This window comes from Rhinatrema bivittatum, chromosome 6, assembly GCF_901001135.1.
Source record: "Rhinatrema bivittatum chromosome 6, aRhiBiv1.1, whole genome shotgun sequence".
Lineage (NCBI taxonomy): Eukaryota > Metazoa > Chordata > Amphibia > Gymnophiona > Rhinatrematidae > Rhinatrema > Rhinatrema bivittatum.
Genome location: NC_042620.1, coordinates 177,228,669 through 177,250,523, shown reverse-complemented (window position 1 = coordinate 177,250,523; position 21,855 = coordinate 177,228,669). Strand labels below are relative to the sequence as shown.

The 21,855-nt window shown below is 40.7% G+C and overlaps 1 protein-coding gene across 4 annotated transcripts in view; it reads left to right on the top strand.

Moving 5' to 3' along the window:
- The window catches only part of LOC115093846 (ras-related protein Rab-5B-like), a 131,077-nt gene that overhangs the window by 92,219 nt on the left and 17,003 nt on the right, over nucleotides 1–21,855 (top strand). For 3 of the 4 annotated variants that reach the window (XM_029606186.1, XM_029606187.1, XM_029606185.1), the window contains one exon: nucleotides 7,645–7,767. The exons of the other annotated variant lie outside the window; for it this stretch is intronic. In XM_029606186.1, coding sequence (XP_029462046.1) covers nucleotides 7,645–7,767 — 123 coding nt within the window. The remainder of the gene's footprint in view (nucleotides 1–7,644; nucleotides 7,768–21,855) is intronic. 4 annotated transcript variants of the gene reach the window in all.

The following is a 21,855-nucleotide window of genomic DNA, read 5'->3' as shown; positions in this document are numbered from 1 at the left end:
CATTAGAGAAGCATACAGAGGATCACTTCACGTACCACATACCAAAACCATACAACATCTAACATTCAGAGACCGGGCCTTCTCTACAGCAGGACCATCGATATGGAATTCCATTCCACCTGATCTTCGACAGGAGCCCTGCCTCCCAACATTCAGAAAAAGGCTTAAGACTTGGCTATTTAAACAAGCCTTTCCAGACCCTATCTAAATGTCAACATAACATTAACTTTCAGCCAGACACCTCAGAATACTGTAAATAATCCCTCCTCTTTTTTGTTAAATCTATCTAGCTTTTCCTCTTCTCCCAGTTTGAACAGCCTTGTTTTGATGTAATTTCATGGTTACTTTGCACTCGTTCCATGTTCTTGTTTCTTCTGCACCCCTTGTTAATTGTAAACCGGCATGATGTGATGTTTATCATGAATGCCGGTATAGAAAAACTAAAAATAAATAAATAAATAAATAAGGGAGGGTGAGAGAGAGAGAGCAGGGGGGTGGGTGAGAGAGCGGGGTGTGTGTGCCAGAGAGAGGGAGCCTATATGAGGAGATTGTGAAGGAGTGTGTATGTGTGAGAGAGATTGGGAGCTCGTGTGTATGAAAAAGGGATTATGTGTATGTGAGGGTGTTAGCTTGTGAAAAGGGATTGTGTATGTGGAGACAGAACCGGTGTGAAGGGGTGCATGAGAGAAACATAGGTAGCTTGTGTGAGAGAGAAAGGGAGCTTGTGTGGGTGTGTATGCAAGAGAGAGGGATTGTGTATGAGGGGATGTGTGTGTGCGAGAGCCTGTAGGAGGGTGTGTGTATGTGTACTAGAGAGAAGGAGCATGTGTGTGAGAGAGGGAGGGACAGAGAGAGCCTGTGCGAGGGGCAGTACTGAGAACGGGGTCAAACTTTGGGACTGGAGATAGAGAGGAAGGGGTTGAGCCTAGAGGTGGAGGGGAGAGATACTGGCAGGTGGAGGAGTTGGGGACTGAGAGGGCAAAATGGCAGGGGAGTAGGGAGAACGAGTGGAAGGGAAAATTTTACAGTGAATTTCTAGGGAAATTCTATTCAAAATATTTAAAATTCTGCATCTCTAAGTAATAACTTTTTTCTGTATTAATTTAAAATGTAATTACTTAAAGACGGTCATGTAAATTGTGTTATTTTGACCAATATAAAGTTTGCAGAATTTTAAGTTTTTGTGCGCAGAATTTTAAATTTATTTGTGCAGAATTCCCCCAGGAGTAATACATAAAAAGAATTGCCATCTCCTTCGTGGGCAGGTACTGAAAAATAGTAAGTCAATAAAAATTACACCTTCAATTAAATCTGTCCAGTGGAGTGTAAAGTCCCATGTACAAATTCGAGAACCAGCAAAAGAAGGGTAGTCACATAGAGAGTACCAATGTTTCAAAATCAGCAAAAGAAAAAGAAAGTTCCCATACTGTGGCAGCGCTGCCACACCAGTTCTTACTATTGCCACCAAAGGCCCCACAAAATAACCCTCTCAGCTCAGGGTCCCACCAGCCATGACATGAAAATAATAGATAGCTCATGTAACAAAAAAAAGAAAAATTAGTTCAGCAACTGAAACCATAAGAGAGCACAATTTGCACGTCGCAGAATCTTCATCTGCCCTCCTGTAAAAACCTAAGACCCTAACGTGTCTAACTGGCCGTAAGCAGTAAAAACATCTTCAAGGTCACTTACAGGCCATACAACCGGGAGAGTTCTTAACCTCCCTGGATCTTTCCACAGCCTACCTTCATATTGATATCCAGCAAGAACCATTTTCAGGGTTAACAAACGCAAGGAAAGACTGTGCAGCGGCCAAAAGGAGGGCCCTGCCAAAAACTGTGCATGGAAGTTCTCTCTGTCCTTAGTGTATGTGCGGGTCTGGAGAGTATTTGAGGCCTGGTGCGAGTTTTTGGAAGGGCCCTCCTTTCGGCCGCTGCACAGTCTTTCCTTGCGCTTGTTAAATCTTCCTGGTGGCTATATGCTCAGCTCGTAGCATCTCTGAACTACAGGCATTGTCGTGTCGGGAACTGTTCCTCCAGATGACTCCAGGAGCGTTACAGCTTCATACCATTCCATCCTTGCCTAAGGTAGTCTTGGAGTTTCATTTGAATAAGTCCATTTCATTGCCATCCCTAGATAGGCACAAGGATGCAGAAGAATACTGCCTCCTCCACCATTTAAACGTCAGTAGGCTTTTGGCGCAGTTTCTGGACGTTTCAGACCCTGGTCCGCAAGACAGACCGCTTGTTTGCTCTTCATGGTGGAAGGAGGCATGGTGAACCAGCTTTGCGGGCTACCATAGCTTGCTGGATCAAGGAGGTGGTCACAGGAGCTTATGTGAAGGCAGGAAAGCCATTACCCTTTCAGGTTAAAGCTCATTTCACTAGGGCTCAGGCAGTCTGCTGGGCAGAAGCTAGACTGCTGTCTCCCGTCGACATCTGCCGAGCAGCGACGTGGTCCTCCTTGCACACCTTCTCCAGGTTCTATCGCCAGGACATTCAGGCCCGAGAGGATTCAGCCTTTGCAAGTGTGGTGTTAACCGGACCGCGGGCAGCCTCCCGCCCTGATCGGGAGTAGTTTTTGTACATCCCATTGATCCTGAGTCCATCTGGCTAAACGCTAGGAAATGGAGAAATTACTTACCTGATAATTTCATTTTCTTTGTATAGACAGATGGACTCAACATCCTGCTCATGGCTGCCTATAAATCACCCAGGAATTGAATATAGATTCCAAGACATTACTGGTAATCCGTTGCCTAATCCCTAGATCAGGGCATCTATTATCTTGCTGGGATTCAACATTTATGTTTGGTTGAGTACAGTTACAGTTATCCGTTTTTAGTCAAGTTGGTTTTAATCAAGTTTTTGAATAGTATTTCCACAGTGGCTTTTGAAGAGAATACTGAAGGGCTGAGGTCACTGCAAGGGTGTATCTAGGGTGACGTCAGCTTCGAAATCTGACCTTGTCTCCATCTGCTAGCAGGGAGCAAATAATCCCCATTGGTCCTGAGTCCGTCTATACTAAGGAAAACAAAATTATCAGGTAAGTAATTTCTCCAGTATCACTCCATGGTGCAACCTCATTTTGAGTATTATGTGCAGTTCTGTTCACCGCATCTAATTAGAAACGTCCATACAGATAAGGGCAGCCAAAATGATAAAGGGGATGGAATGATTCTCTATGAAGAAAGGCTAAAGAGTTTAGGACTCTTAAGTTTCTCTTCAGGAGAAAGAGATGGCTGAAGGTGAGATATGATAGAGGTCTATAAAATAATGAGTAAAGTTGAATGAGTAAATATTAATAGGTTGTTTACTCTTTCAAAAAGTACAAAGACTAGGGGACACACAACTAAGTTATTAGGTGATACATTTAAAACTAACAAGAGCTCTGGAATGTGTTGCCAGAGGATGTGGTGAAAGCTATTAGGGTAGCAGTGTTTAAAAAAAGGTTTGGACAAATTCCTGGAAGAAAATTCCATAAACCATTATTAAGGTAGAGTTACAGAAATCCATTGCTTTATCCCTGGGATAAGTAGCATGGAATCTGCCTACTCCTTGGGAACTTGTCAGGATTAGCCACTGTTGGAAACAGGATATTGGGCTTGATGGACCTTTAGTCTGACCCAGTATAGCGAGTCTTATGTTCTTATTGGCTTTTCAGAAAGGTTACCTGTTCAAGGGATGGGAAAGGCTAAGTCATATAGACAAATTCAATACATGGTTCAAAACCTGATGTAAAGAAGAAGTATTTGTACTGTATATATTGGGGGCTGGGGCCATGTATGGAATAATAAAATACTTTACAATAAAGATGGCTTACATCTGTCTGTGGCAGGAAAAAGGCTCCTAAGTGAGAAACTCTGAATATATGTTATCAGGTGTTTAAACTAGAGGACGGGGGTGGCAGAAGGAAATCAATGGAATTGGAATGTCGCTCCCAACAAATTACAGAAGGTGAGTGGAGAAAAGAGCAAAATTGGTCCACTCTTAAGCATAATAGAAGAAAAGGTGTCCAAGAATAGCAGCAAGACAAGGAAGAAAAATTGGAAAATGATGTGCACAAATGCTCGTAGTCTCAGTTAAAAAGTTCCAGATTTGCAGGATCTAATGATATAAGCGGACTTGGATATTATTGCTATTACAGAGATGTGGTTCAGTGAATCATATGAATGGAATACAGCCATTCAAGGCTTTAACCTGTTGAGGAAGAATAGAGATATCTGAAAAAAGGGAAGAATAACTCTTTATGTAAAAAACAATATCCTAGTAACTGAAATGCAAAGGGTGTGGGGAAAGGAGGAAGTGCTGTGAGCTTTCTTAATAAAAGATGATGGCACTTCTGTTTATACTGGTGTGGTCCACAGACCTCTGAATTAGAAGAACTGAACAGGGATCTGGCAGAAAACATCCAAAAAGTGGGAAAGAAGGAGGATTTTAATCTGCCAAATGTGGACTGGATTTTCACTGCTGCAGGATCTTTAAGAAGTAGAGATATTGTAGATGCCCTTCAAAGTGTTCTGCTTAGGTAAATGGTGATGAAACCCATCAGGGGAGAAACGATACTGGACCTGGGGCTCACAAATGGAAATAACCTACTCGAGCATTAGAGATACTATCATCAGACAGTATGGTTTGATTATAGCACCCAAGTCTGAGAGAAATCAATAAGATCAAAGTCCTGGATTTCAAAAATACAGACTTTGTTATAACGGGGAGGTACCTTGAGGAGGAGCTAGAAGACTGGATGAAATTAGATGGAACAACAGTGGACCAAATTAAAAGGCGCTATTATTAAGGCAACAAATCTTTATATAAGAAAAGTTAATAAAAGTAAGAGGAAAAGGAAACCAATATGGTTTTCCAAAGAAGTAGCTGAAAAAAATATAGGCAAAAAGATCAGCATTCCAAAAGTACAAAGGAACTCAGAAGAAGACAAGAAAGCATATCTGGTGAAACTGAAAGACAAGGAAAGAAATCAGGATAGCAAAAGCTGGAGTGGAAAAAAGGATCACCAAAGAAGTAAAGTAAGGTGGCAAAACATTTTTCAGATATATCAGGGAAAGGAGGAAGGCCAGAGGTGGTGGTGTAAAACTGAAAGGAGACAAAGGTCCTTGTGTAGAGAAAGATGAGGAAAAGGAGAAATATTAAACAAAAACTAGTTTGGTGTTTACTAAAGAAGACCTGGACGAGGACCATTGCTGATTGTCAAGCATGCGGATGGGAGTAGGGTAGAAACAACCCTATTTACAGAAGAGAGTTTTTGGGTGGAACTAGCAAAATTGAAAGTGGACAGGGCCATAGGGCCTGATGAGATATAGCCCAAGATACCAAAGGAGTTCATAGAGGTGCTGGCTGGTTCGCTGAAAGACTTACTCGGTAGATCTGTTATGGTGCCACAAGACTGGAGAACGGCAGTGGTAGTCCCACTTCACAAAAGTGAGAGCAGAGAAGAGACTGAAAACTACAGGCTGATTAGCCTTACCTCTGTGGTGGGAATATTTAATGTAGACGCTGATGAAGGAATGGATAATTAACTATCTACAATCAAATGGGTTGCAGGATTCGAGGCAACATGGTTTTACAAGAGGATGGTCATGTCAAACAAATCTGATACCTTTTTTGACTGGGCAACTAGAAAATTAGTTGGATGAACACTCAATGTGATTTATCTGGATTTCAGCAAAGCTTTTGACACTGTCTTGCATAGAAGGCTCATGAACAAATTGAGAACCCGAGGAGTGGGACTAAGATGGTGAAATGGATTACAAATTCATTGACAGACAACTACTTGTGGAAAATAAAACTTATTCTGAGGAGAGAAGAATGATAATTGGAGTGCCTCAAGGATTGGTTCCTGGGCCAATGCTGTTCAATATCTTTATGAGCAATATAGCAAAAGTGTTAAAGTGAACATTTATCTTTTTGTAGATGACATCAAGATCTGTCACAGAGTGGACATACTTGAAGGTGTCGAGAAAATGAAAAGTGATCTAAGAAAGCTAGAGGAGTGGTCAAAGGTTTGGCAGTTGGGATTCAATGTTAAGAAGTACAGAGTCATGTATTTGGGGTACAGAAATAGAAAGGAGCTCTATGTGATATGGAGTGAAAGATTGATATGCACTGACTGGGAAAGAGACTTCAGGGTGATAGTGTCTAATGATCTGAAGGTGGTGAAGCAATGTGACAAGGCGGTGGCTAAGGACAGAGGAATGCTGCAAAGAGAGGTATAACCAGCAGGAAAAAGGTGACGATGCTCCTGTAAAAGGTCCCTGGTGAAGCCTCACCCGGAATACCGGGTTCAGTTCTGGAGAGCATATCTAAAAAATGATAGAGACAGAATGGAAACTGTCCAGAGAAAGGCAACCAAAATGATGTGGAATCTACACCAAAAGACTTATGAGGTGAGACTGAAGGACCTAGATATGAATACCCTGAAGGAGAGGAGGGACAGGGGAGATATGTACAGACTTTTAAATATATGAAGAGCATTATTGATTCTTGGAAATCAAGCCTTTTCCAGTAGAAAGAGAGCTGTAGAACAAGGGGTCATAATATGAAACTCTAAGGGGGTACACTCAGGAACAACATCAGGAAATATTTCTTCACAGAAAGGGTGGTAGTTGCAGGAATGTCCTCCCAGAAGAGGTAGTGAAGACTAGAATGGTCACGGAATTCAAAAGGGTGTAGAATAAATACAGAGGATCCCTGATGGATAAAGGATGGAATTGAAGAAAAAGGGGTAACTTGTGTTAACTGTTATAACCTGCATGGAGTGGCAATTGGAACCCTTAACAGAAGGCAAGGTGGGTAACTTGCATGGAATGGCAATTACTGCAAAAAAAAAAGCTTGCTAGGCAGAATGGATGGATGATTGGGGCTTTTTCAGCTGCCATTTACTATGTTACTTTGTTATTGTTTATTGTATGCTTTTTGTTTGCATTGTATTTACTATAATATTTGTTTCTATTGTAACCTACCTTGAGCACTTTCGTAAAGACAGAATAAATATCCAAATAAATAAATTAGATAGCACTATATAGAATATGCATAGCATATAAGTATAAATAATTACTGATTAAATTGAGATTATTGGTATTTTAAGTAATATAAGCACAGCTACAAAATGCCATAATCACAAATAAGATAAAGTACTCAGAGCTCATAAGCATAAAAGTTCTGGCACCATGCAAAATATGTCAGTTAGAAGCACTGTTCATCTGTACCTGATTCTGTAGCACAACAAAAACAAATCCTTTGTGCACAGCAGATATGATAATCGGCTTAAGTCCTTGGTCATCTCTTTCCCCTAGAGTCTTAAGTGTATCATTATTATCAGCAACTTCTTTTTCCTCTAATACTTAGTAAAATGGATATATGTCCTTAAAAGCATATAATTTATCCCATGGATATATCTCACAAATATGTACTGTCAACTATAGAATGCCATATATATTAATCTAGTTTTATTGTGCAAACAATTTAAGAAATTCCTATGCAGAATAGACTTGTATCAATAGGTACATACACCCTAACACAGAGCAAGAGGAGGATTTGTGCAAAGAACATTTTTCTTTGTTGTGTTTGCATATCATGAAACACTAAGACCGAGAACAGTGTGTTTGTTCTGTGTTTGTTTCCTTAGGAGACATTTGATAGAGCAAAAGCATGGGTAAAAGAACTACAGAGGCAAGCTAGCCCTAACATAGTGATAGCCTTGGCCGGAAACAAAGCTGACTTAGCCGAAAAAAGAATGGTGGAATATGAGGTAAGATGCACATCTCACATGCTGTGATGCAAATAACCCATGGCTTCTGGCAGAGGGAGGTAAATTACTGCTTTTACTAGATCATTTCATTTCTTCTATTGCATGGAATAAATCTGACAGAGAAGATACTATATTTCAGATTTTGATACATCTACACATTTTCCATTTTCTTATTTCATAATGATCCCTAAAGTGCTTCAGTGAAAGGAATGCATGAGTGGATATGGAGATAGAACCAGGAGCAAATCCATTTTAAAATGTAAACAATGGAGCATTTTAGCTATAGAAGCGGGCATTAATGGCATAGGAGATGAGCTACCATTGTGAACAAATAGCAGTCTCCACACAACTTCTGTTTCCAGCAGAGTTCCAAGCTGCAGAAAACATAAACATCCTAACATGCTTTTTTTTCTTTTAAATTTTGTTTATAACTTTTTACAATATAACAGGAAGACAATTTCCTGAAAGAAAATTCTTCACAGCTACAAAAAAAACAAAACAAAACCTAGTATCTAAAACACAAACATAAGAACATAAGAAAATGCCATACTGGGTCAGACCAAGGGTCCATCAAGCCCAGCATCCTGTTTCCAACAGTGGCCAATCCAGACCATAAGAACCTGGCAAGTACCCAAAAATTAAGTCTATTCCATGTTACCATTGCTAATGGCAGTGGCTATTCTCTAAGTGAACTTAATAGCAGGTAATGGACTTCTCCGCCAAGAACTTATCCAATCCTTTTCTAAACACCGCCATACTAACTGCACTAACCACATCCTCTGGCAACAAATTCCAGAGTTTAATTGTGCGTTGAGTAAAAAAGAACTTTCTCCGATTAGTTTTAAATGTGCCCCATGCTAACTTCATGGAGTGCCTCCTAGTCTATCCGAAAGAGTAAATAACCGTTTCACATCTACCCGTTCTAGACCTCTCATAATTTTAAACATCTCTATCATATCCCCCCTCAGCCGTCTCTTCTCCAAGCTGAAAAGTCCTAACCTCTTTAGTCTTTCCTCATAGGGGAGCTGTTTCATTCCCCTTATCATTTTGGTAGCCCTTCTCTGTACCTTCTCCATCGCAATTATATCTTTTTTGAGATGCGGCGACCAGAATTGTACACAGTATTCAAGGTGCGGTCTCACCATGGAGCGATACAGAGGCATGATGACATTTTCCGTTTTATTCACCATTCCCTTTCGAATAATTCCCAACATTCTGTTTGCTTTTTTGACTGCCGCAGCACACTGAACCAACTATTTCAATGTGTTATCCACTATGACGCCTAGATCTCTTTCTTGGGTTGTAGCACCTTATATGGAAATTAGGAAATTTAGCCAATCAGGAATATAAGCCCAGGATAAGACGGGGGAGGAAGTAAACTAAAAGGAAACGAATATACAAACCTGTGCGGACAGGCAGAATCCAGTTTTACTCAATTCTCCACCGTTGAGGAATCCATCCCAACACTCAACTTCCCTTCAAGAAATCTCTTGAGCTGTAAAGGATCTAAAAGGTCATAAGAGACCCTTGATAGTTAACACTTTGCTAGAAATTTCAAAAAGAAATCTGCTCCCATTTCTCTAACAGTTTTCCTAAATCCCAGAAAGGCTTTACCTTTATGGCTGAAACACTAAACTTTCAAAAGGGAAACTTTGATAAAATGAGAAAAATAGTTAAAATAAATAAATAAATAAATTGAAAGGTGCAGCTTCAAAGGTAAAATGTGTACAACATTGTTTAAAAAAAACAAACAAAACACATCCTAGAAGCACAGTCCATATGTATTCCTCGCATTAAGAAAGGTGGAAGGAAGGTCAAACGATTGCCAGCATGGCTAAAAAGTGAGGTGAAAGAGGCTATTTTAGCCAAAAGATCTTCATTCAAAAATTGGAAGAAGGATCCATCAGAAGAAAACAGGATTAAGCATAAGCATTGGCAAGTTAAATGTAAGACCATTGATAAGACAGGCTAAGAGAGAATTTTAAAAAGTTGTCCCTAGAGGCAAAAACTCACAATAAAAACTTTTAAAAATATATCCGAAGCAGAAAGCCTGCAAGGGAGTCAGTTGGACCATTAGATAATTGAGGGGTTAAAGGGGCACTTGGGGAAGATAAGGCCATCACGGAAAGATTAAACAATTTCTTTGCTTTGGTGTTTACTGAAGAGGATGTTAAGAAGATACCCATTCCGGAGACAGGTTTCAAGGGTGATAATTCAAATGAACTGACCCAAATCATGGTGAACCTGGAAGATGTGGTAGGCCAGATTGACAAACTGAAGAGTAGTAAATCACCTGGACCAGATGGCATACACCCCAGGGTTCTGAAAGAGCTAAAAAAATGAAATTTCAGACCTATTTCAATTAATTTGAAACCTATCATTAAAATCATCTGTTGTACCTGACGATTGAAAGATGTCCAATGTAACCCCAATATTTTAAAAGGGCTCTGGGGTGATAAGGGAAACAATAGATCGGTGAGCCTGACTTCAGTGCTGCGAAAAATCGTGGAAAATGTTATAAAGAATAAAATCACAAAATATTTAGATACATGGTTTAATGATATGATATGGTTTAATGGAACACAGCCAGCACGGATTTACCTAAGGGAAGTCTTGCCTCACAAATCTCCTTTATTTTTTTGAAGGGGGTGAATAAACATGTGGACAAAGGTGAATCGGTAGATGTGGTATATTTGGATTTTCAGAAGGCGTTCGACAAAGTCCTGAATGAAAGACTTCTAGGAAAACTAAAATGTCATGGGATAGGAGGCAATGTCCTTCTGTGGCTTGCAAGCTGGTTAAAAGACAAGAAACAGAGTAGGATTAAATGGTTTGTTTTCACAGTGGAAAAAGGTAAACCATGGAGTCTCTCAGGAATCTGTACTTGGACCAGAGCTTTTTAATTTATTTATAAATGATCTGGAAAGCGGTACGACAAGTGAGGTGATCAAATTTGCGGATGACACAAAATTATGCAGAGTAGTTAAATCTCAAGCAGATTGTTATAAATTGCAGGAGGACCTTGTGAGACGAAGATTGGGCTTCCAAATGGCAGATGAAATTTAATGTGGATAAGTGCAAAGTGATGCATATAGGGAAAAATAACCCTTTCTGTAGTTACACAATGTTAGGTTCTGTCTTAAGCATTACCACCCAAGAAAGAGATCTAGGCATCATAGTGAATAATACATTGAAATCATCAGTTCAGTGTGCTGTGGCTATAACAAATGCAAACAGAATGTTAAGCATTATTAAGAAGGGAATGGCAAATAAACAATGGATTAATGGACAGAAGGGGAAACGCAGCAGATTTTAATAAGTCCCAAAACAACTTCAACGTTGTAAATTCTTTTAACACTTTATTAGCAGCAACTCCATTGCTTAAAGAGACACAATTTATTAAAACAGGGCCCCCGACACGGACCCGTGTTTCGCCAAACACGGCTGCATCGGGAGGGACGTATTTAAAGCGGGGTTCATATGCTGTAACAAAGAAACAATATTTCAATAAGAGGGACTCATAGCAAAGGATCCATACAATGAACTGCACATTACAAAGGGACTTTTGAACACAATATGCTAAAGTTAAACAATAACTCTAGAATTAGTGTAAAGAGGACAATGCAGGAGAAATTATTTTAATTAGAACGGCATACTCCTAACAAGAGATTCTACTAAAAATTAAATATCAAAACTAAAACTAAACAGACATGTATTTATAAATTACTGATACCAGATATTATAGTGATAAATTTACTTGAAAACCAGGTTGTGAATTTCACTGAACTGAATTGTATATTCATAGATATTTATAAACTAACTCGTTAGCGCTATCTAACTCGCTAACAAATATCACACATTTTATGATCCTTAGATTGTACAGACATATAGTTCACTCGTAACAGAACAACTAAAAATTCAAGTGCAATGGTAAACAAAGTCATGTCATTATGGCGGCGTCGGGCCAACCCCGCAGTGAAAAAATTATTTGAACCAAATAAGTAAAAAACTAAGTTCCCTGGAAAGTGAAAATTTATGAGCACACTAAATTCACAATGTAAACCCGTTCCCGAAATGCAATGCAGATAAATAAATCGTACACAAATACCTTGAGCACTTTGCGCTTTAAAGATGTTGTTCAGCAAGGAGAGCGGGCAGTGCCGGCAAAACCAAACATTTAAAGGAAACTAGAAATGGCGCCAAAAGGAAGGCAGCCAATCACAGACCTTCATGGGATAAACCAATCAGAGCCCAGAATCTGATGTGATGAAAAGACTAAGACCCGATTATATTGACAGCCATATAAAATAATGTAACATAATACAGGGATTATGAAAAGAAGAAGAATAATTATAAAAAGAAACGCCACTCAATCTCTGAGTTAAGACCGTGGGGTGTCAGACTCTCCAACCTGAAAATCCATTTTTGTTCACGCCTGATCAATATTTCAGAAAAATTTCCACCTCGAGGTGGTAAAGGCACAATATCAATCACACAAAAACTCAAATCATTCTCATCATGATAAAATAAACAATGGATGTCATAATACCTCTGTATCGCTCCATGGTGAGACCGCATCTTGAATACTGTGTGATTTCTGGTCACCGCATCTAAAAAAAGATACAGTTGCACTGGAGAAAGTGCAGAGAAGGGTGACCAAGATGATAAGGGGCATGGAACGGCTGCCCTGTGAGGTAAGGCTAAGGAAGTTAGGGCTGTTCAGTTTGGAGAAGAGACGACTGAGGGGGGGGGGGGGGGGGATATGATAGAGGTCTACAAAATCATGAAAGGACTTGAAAAAGTTGATGTAAATCCGATTATTTACTCTCTTAGATAATAGGACTACAGGACAAGTAGCTCATTTAAAACATATCAAAGAAAATTCTTTTTCACTCAGCGCATAGTTAAACTCTGGAATTCATTGCCAGAGGATGTAGTTACAGCAGTTAGTGTGACTGGGTTTAAAAAAGATTTGGATTAGTTCCTAGAGGAAAAATCCATAAACTATTAATTTATAAGTAATAGTAGCTTCAGATTAATTTAATGTTTGGGTACTTGTTAGGTTCTTGTGACTTGGATTGACCACTGTTGGAAACAGGATACTGGGCTTGATGGACCCTTGGTCTGACCCAGTATGGCAATTCTTATGTTCTTACTCTGAGCCTTTCTGCAAAGGTCTGGGTAAACTCTAACTTTCGCATCATAAAAATCAAGGTCCTTATTAAGAAAAAAAAAATACTTTAGGTCCCAGGCCCTATCAGACTCCAAGACAAATGATACTAAAATCATTGCTCTCTCAATTGATGGATCTTTTCATGATTCCAACAAAGCAGTTAACGCAAGCTTATCCATAGATAAATTGTTCTCTAATTTAGATTCATCTCCACAAGACGACTTCTTGCCCATTGGAAGACAATGCACTTGAATAAAGGCCCTAATGTGCTTTTTTATTATAATACTATTTCTTAGCATTCAGCCGGATGAATCCAGAACATCTACCAGCAGATGGAGACAGAAAACACTGACTTCACAGTATATATACTCCTGTAGTGACGACAGCCTGCCAGTATTCTCTGTCTCCAGCAGATGGTGGACGTGCATCTCCCTACTGGGGATTGCATCATTTTGTAAAAGGAAAATTAAGAATATTACACTGCCCCACTCTCTTGCGGCGATACCAAAAGGTTCCTCCCCCAGCTGAGAATTCCTGAGGTGATTTCTCTGGTCCCTCAGATGAGTCCCTTGGTCCAGTAGCTGGTTTTGCAACCAGTGTAGGCTTAGCAGCTTAAGCGGCTGAAAGAGGTGCAGGAAGCCTGACTCAGATAAGTTTTTAAAAAAAAATTTAAATATATTTACAGATACGTAAAAGGAGGCTTTTGTAGTGTAGGGCTTCCTCCTTTTTCTCGGTCTCCGTGCTCGGCACGCTGTTCTGACATTCGTCCCACTCTGTGGGAGGTTGAGGGACATGGGCAGCCTGGCGGGTTGAGCAGTCTCTGTAGGCTAGGTCCCGCTGTGAGGCTTTTTCATTGCGTGCCGCGTGGTAGGCCACAACAGCGTTTTGCATGCTTTTCTTAGGCTGCCCTCTACAGGATTGTCGGTTCACTCTGTGTGTCTAGCTGTGCATCCAGCTTTTGGATGCTTAATCGGGCTTTGTATTCCATGGGTCTACGTTTTGCGGCACCTTAAGTAACCACACACCTACCTGTGTGCCCGAGTTTCATTGTGCGCTTCAATTTTTTTTATGGCGTTTAGTTTTAGACGCCTAGGCATTGGGATGCTTAGATGTGAGATGCTTAAGTGTTGTATACCTAATTTTTGGATGCCTAGTGTTTTTGGACATACAAAAAAAAAAATAACTAGACTTATGCCTCTGGCCGCTGCTTAAGCACATTGTCGGCCATAATGGCGCCTATGCCTAAGAAACCTAAGCACCTTTCTCTTTACACTGCCTTTCTTATTTGGGCATCTCAGCCAGGAGTGCCCACTAACTTGTGCCAGCACTGTTTGGAGGCTTAGGGAGAATTGCCTTCTGATTTCACTAAGCCTGGTTCTTTCCCAGCCGAATATAGGCCTGGGTATAGAAGGCGCAGGTGGGGCGCTTGATTTTGGAACTCCCCTCACTGGTCCTCAGCAGGGGATGGTAGCTCAGTGTGTACGCCTCAAGTACCTACTGAATTGGATATTTCTACCTTGTGGGTAGAGATTTTCTAGGGATTGCAGTTCTTTCACCAAGCACAATTTTCAGCTCTCTGTAATACTCTCAGAGCTGGGACCTACTGTTAAGCGTCTGAGTACTGCTAGTGTAGCAGAGGGACTTCGCGATGAAGGTCCGGATGACACGGATGATGACGCTGATCCAGACTCCCCTGAGGATGGTGAAATTCCTCTAGGATTAGTATTGTATAGAACCATGCTACAGTTCTTTCATAAAGATGAGCTGCCAGCTCTGATTTCCTAGAGCTTGAAAATGCTCAGAGTTCCTGGAGCAGACGCTGTGACTGAGCCAAAGAAAAATCCCATTTTGGTTTCCTTGTGTAAGGCCTCCTGTTTTTTCCCATGATGGAAGCCATTCCAGAATTAATTGATCTTGAGTGGGGCACTCTAGAAGCTAATTTCAAAGGAGGTCAGGTTTTGGAAGGCCTGTACCCTTTGGATCCAGTGGCAGGAGAGCGTTTACGTTTTCCAAAGGTAGATGTACTTGTGTGTGCAGTCTCCAAGTGGACCACTAGTCCCGTGGAAGGAGGAGCAACTTTGAAGGATGCTTATTTATTTATTTAAAAACTCTTTTATACCGCTTGATACAAAGGAGGTAGACCCAAGCAGTTTACAATGTTACACATGCACAATAAAAGGACAACATAACAATAATGACATTACACAAGTTAAAAAGCAAAGTAATTATAAGAGTCCGAGAAACAAAGTGTTAAAATAAAGAGATTAATTAAAAGCAAGTTTAAATAAATAAGTTTTTTAAGTTTTTTTCAAAGTCTTTGCTGGAGGGAGTTAATCTGAAATTGAAAGAGAAGGGCCTGCAACTGAAAAGGCTCAGGGTTGAAAGTAAGATCTAGTCTGGCAAGATGAATGGTGGGAATATCTAGTAAACGTTTGTCAGAAGAACGTAATTGTCTTGATGGATGGTAAATCCTAAGTACCATGCATTGCCATAGAATAGATGAATTGTGAATCAGATTGTGAATGATACATAGAATTTTGTATTGAATGTGAAATGAAACGGAGCAAATGAAGAGCCGATAATACTGGTGCAATATGATCTCTAATGTTTGAGTTAGATAAGAGTCATGCAGCAGCGTTCTGAACAAGCTGTAAAAGGCGTAAAAGTATACTCTGGTAGGCCTAAGAATAGGCCATTACAGTAATCAAGACTAGATAATATAATGGTTTGAAAGAATTAAATGGAACTCATTATGAAATAGTAGAGGTTTTAAGTTTTTTAAAATGTGGAGTTTGTAATAGGAATGTTTGACAATAGTGGATATGTGATTAGAGATTGAAAGTTAAGAATCAAGTATAACATCAAGGTATCGCGTTTTGAAAGAAATTGGAATAGCACGGTTGTCGATGTTAAGGTGAGTTGGGGACAACAGGAGGAAAGAGGGATTGTTGACAGGTGGAATGTTTCTGATTTTGAGGTATTTAATTTGAGTCTGTTATGTGATAGCCAAGTTTTGATAGCCTGAATGCATAGAGATACAAAAGAGAGTGTTGTGGACCAAGAATTATGTGGGACAAAAAACTGAATATCATCTGCATAGATTTTGAAAGATAACCCTAAATCGTCCAAAAGACGGCAAAGAGGTAACAAGTAAATATTGAAAAGGATGGTAGATAGGGCAGAACCTTGAGGGACACCCGAGTTGACCGTGAACCAATTGGAATGATGTTGGGAGATACCAATTTTTTGGGAACGATTGGAGATGAATGAGATGAACCAGTTAAGGGCTGTATCAGATATGCCAATTGATTTTAGCCCATTAATGAGTATCTGGTGGTTTGTGGTGTCAAAAGCTGCAGAGATGTCAAGAAGAACCAAAATGTAATCTGTGTTTGTGTCAAATCCTTGAATTATGCTATCAAAGGTAGAAAGAAGAAGGGTTTTGGTGCTGTGTCCCTTTCGGAAGCCATGTTGATTAGGGTGAAAAATAGACTTATCAGAGATATAGTCTGATAGCTGATGTAGGACCACGGATTCAATGATTTTTGCCAAAGATGTTAGGGAAGCAATAGGGCAGAGATTATTTAAGTCAGAGGCATCTATGTTGGGTTTCTTAGGAATTGGAAGAATTGAAGTACATTTTAGAGAGGAAAAGAACCAGAGAAGAGAGAAAGATTAACTAATGCAGCTAGGTGAGTGGATAAATACTCATAAGCTTGTGGGAGATATCCAGTGTAGGGTTTAAATGGGCTGTGAGAAATTTTGAGTTTGGATAGAATTTATACAACGGTAGAAGAGTCAACATTATCAGAGCTGGACAATGTACTCAAAACTGGGGATAAGTTGGAGTTTGGTATAGGTAAGTGATGAAATTCATTAGAAATGTTAGTTACTTTAAAGCTAAAGTGATGAGCAATTTTGTTGCATAAGTCAGAGTCAATGAAGTCAAAGGTTTTTGTTTTGGATTTGGTAATAGATTTAAAGTGTTAAATAATGTAGCAGAATTACCATTAGCCTGTTGGTTTTATTTGGCATAGTAATATTTTTTAGCTGAGGAAATTTGCTTCTTATAAAAACTTATGCATGCATAGAAAGCACCTCTGTTGTCTTGACTAGGCTTTCTATGCCAGTGACGCTCTAGTTGTCGTAGTTTAGATTTAAGAGCTCTTAATTCAGGAGAAAACCATGGCGCAGATGGTGAAAGGTGAGTGTGGTGGCATTTAAGCGGAAGTGTAGCGTCTAAAGCTGTAGAAATAGCTGTATTCCAGTCTGAGACCGCGTGCTGAATATCTGTGGGAGGAGGAGTAGGAAGATTAGAGAGAACTGAATTAGAGAACACTTCAGGGGATACATGTTTTCTTTCATTGCAAACTTGAGGTTTTTCAGGTTGTTGGAAAGATGTACTTTTCAGAGTTCTAGAAAAAGACAGAACAAATTGGTTTGACCCAGGAACAGGTTGGCAAGATATTTTGATAGAAGAGTTGAGGATAGACTGACTGAGACTATCCTTAAGCAGGCATTTGATGCAGTGGCAATGACCTTGCAGATCGCTTCTTATTGTTCCTTGATGGCTCAGTCTTGTTTACTTCTCTCTCAGAATGTCGATGACTCTGGGGTGAACTCCAGGCCAGTTATGGAGCCAGCTGCTGCTTTCTTAGCAGATGTAGGCTGTGATTTGGTCTGCTGTTCAGCCAGAGGAATGGCTTCCATTGTAGTGGCCAGGCATCAGTTATGGCTGAAAAATTGGTCAGCCGATGTGACCTCCAAGGCTAACCTTACCAAATTGACCTTTAAAGGCTCACTTTTATTTGGGAGCGAGTTGGAAGAATTAGCCAATAAGTGAGGAGAATCCCTGGTTCCTCATTTGGCAGAGGATAAGAAGCAAACACCATGCTTTTTTAACATGAGAGGTCGTACTAGAGGACCGAGGCATTTTCTCCCCTATAGATGAATGATCCTTCAGAGAATTCAGCCTTTTGGTAGGTCTCAGTCCTTTCATTCCCGACAGCCAAGAAAGGGCATGGGTTTGGGTAGTGGAACCTTCCAACCCTCCCAATGAATGTTTGCCAACTCACCCCCAGGAACAGGAGATAGAGGAACGCCTCACTCTCTTTTATCAGAGGTGGGTCGAGATCTCATCAGATCAATGGGTCCTGGAGGTGATACGAGAAGGATATGCACTGGAGTTTCACAGTGTTCCTTGGACGTGATAATGGTGTCTCTCTGCCACTTGCTACAGAAGAAAACTACATTGGCAAGGCTCCTCAGTTTGAGGACTGTGGTTCCAGTGCACGAGTCTCATGAAACTACGGGTGCATTATTCCATTTATTTCATTGTGCCAAAGAAGGAGGGCTCCTTTCATCCTATCCTGGATCTCAAAGGTGTCAACAGTCATCTGCGGGTGACGCATTTTCGCATGGAAACATTGCGCTTGGTAGTAATGGCTATGGAATCAAGGAAGTTTCTGATCATGGATCTGTCCAAGGCATATCTTCATATTCACATCAGACTAGAGCAACTGCAGTTCGCAGTTCTGGGATGCCATTATCAGTTTCGGGCCTTGCCTTTTCATCTGTCCACTGCCCCAAGGACCTTTTCCAAGGTAATGGTGGTAGTGGCGACAGAATTGATAAAAGATGGGATCCTCGTACACCCATATTTGGACGATTGGCTGATTCAAGTCAAGTCGCTGGAAGAGAGCTGCAGAGTGACCCGCAAGGTGATCTCCCTATTGCAGGAGCTTGGCAGGGTGGTGAAACTGACCAAGAGCAGTCTTCAGCCTTCTCAGTTATTGGAATACCTCGGGATTTGGTTCGACAAGAGGCAGGGCAAAGTTTTCCTGCCGGAAGCACACATTCAGAAGTTTTTCGAAAAAGCTCCATCTGTTATTGAACCCTCTGCACCTGACCGTGTGGGCTTACCTGCAAGTACTTTGCTTAGTGGGAGTGACCCTGGAAGATGTCCTGTGGGTGAAGGCACATATACGTCCTCTTCAGTGCTCCCTGCTGTCTTGGTGGAACCCGCAGTCTCAAGACTATTCGATTCAGCTCGTCATGCCGATGAAGTCTCCTCCCAACTGCAGTGGTGGCTGCAGGCAGATCATTTAAGGAAGGAAGTTTCTCTAGCACCACTGGACTGGCTAGTACTGACAACAGATGCAAGCCTCCTTGGTTGGGGAGTTCACTGTCAGGAGCTGATTGCACAAGGGTGCTGGAACGCAAAGGAATCTCTCTGGAACATCAGTCATCTGGAAGTCAGGGCAGACAGTTGACATGTTTTGTAGTTCAGTGACAGACTGCAGGGTCGATTGGTCCGGATAATGTCGGACAATGCAACCACTGTGGCTTACATCAATCGGCAGGGAGGAACTGAGAGCCAGCAAGCGTTGCAGGAAATAGATCAGCTTATTGAATGGGCAGAAGTGCATCTCCAGATGATCTCAGCCTTACACATAGCAGGAAAAGATAATGAAAGAGCAGACTTTCTCAACAGCAAGAGTCTGGACCCAGGAGAATGGGGCTTGTCAGACGAGGCATTTCAGCTGATTCTGGGTCACTGGGGTCCCCCATTCCTAGACCTCCTGGTGACTTCTTGCAATGTGAAAATTCTGCAATTCTTCAGTCGCAGGAGAGATCCAAAGTAATTGGGGATTGATGCCCTAGTGCAGGAGTGGCTGGAAGACAAGTTACTGTATGCCTTTCCTCCATGGCCCATGTTGGACAGATTGATCCGAAAGGTCGAGCGCCACAGAAGGATGGTGCTCTTGATTGCCCCAGATTGGCCCAGGAGCCATGGTATGTGGATTTGCGGCAGCTCCTGGGGGACTCTCCCCTTTGACTTCCAGCACACAGGAACCTGCTAAGTCAGGGTCCGGTTCTTCACGAAGATCCTACTCCGTTTTGTCTTCGGTATTGCCCTTGAGAGGGCTCGATTGCTGAAACGTGAATTCTCTGTGGCAGTAATTTCCACTTTGCTCAGAGATAGAAAGTTCTCCATTTCTTTGACTTATGTGCGAGTTTGGCAAGTGTTTGAAGCCTGGGGTGATGATCCCGCTCATTTTGGAATTTTTGCAGGATAGCTTGAATAAAGGGTTATCCCTTAATTGCTCTGCATGGAGAAATGAGAAATTACTACTTACCTGATAATTTCCTTCTCACTCAAAGCAGCCATTAAGGGTGGGATTATATAATTTATATTATAGTAATAGTACCATACATGCCAGACATTTTATAAGACTCGTATGGCGTAGCATAAGAACACTTTGAGCTATTCAGTTATTATAAACTTAGCTATACCTGATCAAGTAGAATGCCTGTGCTATTTGAAAAAACACCAGTGTGTCTAACAGCCTTAGAATAAAAGCTGAAATGGCTCAAAATGCTGTGCACTGGGAGTTGTAACATATATTTATTTATTTAGAAATGTAAATCCCACTATCCAAAGTTCAAATTGGCTTACATAAAAACATTCACAATAAATACATAAAACAGATAATAAAACAAATTAAACAGATTACAATATACATAAACAAGTAAAAACAAGGCTGTGCTTGTTCTGATGAAAAATCCCTCTGATGTCAAAATAACTCAGGTTTGCATTGTGGTTCCCATCATCACATTTAGACAATTTGTGAAACCGTGATATGTTTTGAATGCAGACTTTAATGTGTTCCTCTTGAATAGTTCACTAGATGATGCATGACTGTTACAGATTGTGTGACTTTCTTGATTTAGAACTTTTTCTGCCACTTAAAGTTTTGAGAAAATCATTTGACTTCCCTTGGCTTATTTTTTAAATTATAAGCTCTTCTGGCAGACTCCTTGGGATCTCCTTCCGCACCATTCCTAGTTTTCGCATGCCTTAATCAGGCTGCCCCCCCCAGGCTTTAGAATATCTTTTTAAAACAATAGGTTTATTTTTAATTTTACAATTGGGCCTTGGCCTTTAGATACTTCAGTGTTGCTAACAAAATCTCACTTGCACTATATTGAAATGCCTAAGCATTAGCTTCCTGCCCCAGATCTGCCTCCTGCAACTTGTTAAACAATGTATACTTTTTAATAATATCCTTTATCTTGGGAGCTAGATGTGTCTCCCTCACAGGTTTCCTTTTGCAGCCTGCAGGAACTTATCTCAGGTCTTCCTGCAAACACCCAAAGTCTGCTTAAATAGAGCCCATTGATTGCTTCTCCCTTGCTTTGCAGTCATTCTCTTTGGGAAAAGACAAGGATTTCCTCTTCATCCAGAAAGTGAGTTATGCATGTCAACCAGCAGATGGAAACATAGGACAATTGACTTACTGTAATCACTCCTTATGTTCCTTTGTGCTGTCACCAGCTTGCCAGTATTCTCTGTCTCCAGCAGATGATGGACAAAGCTTCCTGTGCTTGGAAGCAAAGGCTTGGTTGTGTAAGGAGAAGAGTGTACCTCCTTATTTACCAGCGATCTCTCCTGTCCTCTTCCATAGAGAATTTATCAAACAGTTTGTCTGAGGAAAGTCTTATTTATTCAGGGCTTACCATAATGACACTAATACAGGGACAGCACTTGTCATTAGGGAAACAAAAAATAAAATAATTACAAAAACATGCTTGACATCTGGTACTTATCACATTACAGAATTAATGCTAGCATCATATCCCCCTATACTGAACTTATATATGTAAAGGGCTAAAAAAAAATAAATCCTTAACTCCATAACCCACTAAACCACAGTTTCTTACCAATACGGGACTTGCAGCCACATATGCTCTTGGGGTTCTTAGTCTGGTGGTCCCTCCCTTCCAGGTTTTCGGCATGGAGGTAGAGATGACAGCTTCTGTCACTGAAGCAGCAGGAGTTGTTCAACTCTCCAGTCTCTGATACTGGTAGTGAGTAGGACCTGCTCTGCTGTGCCCTTTGTGTCTGCAAGTTG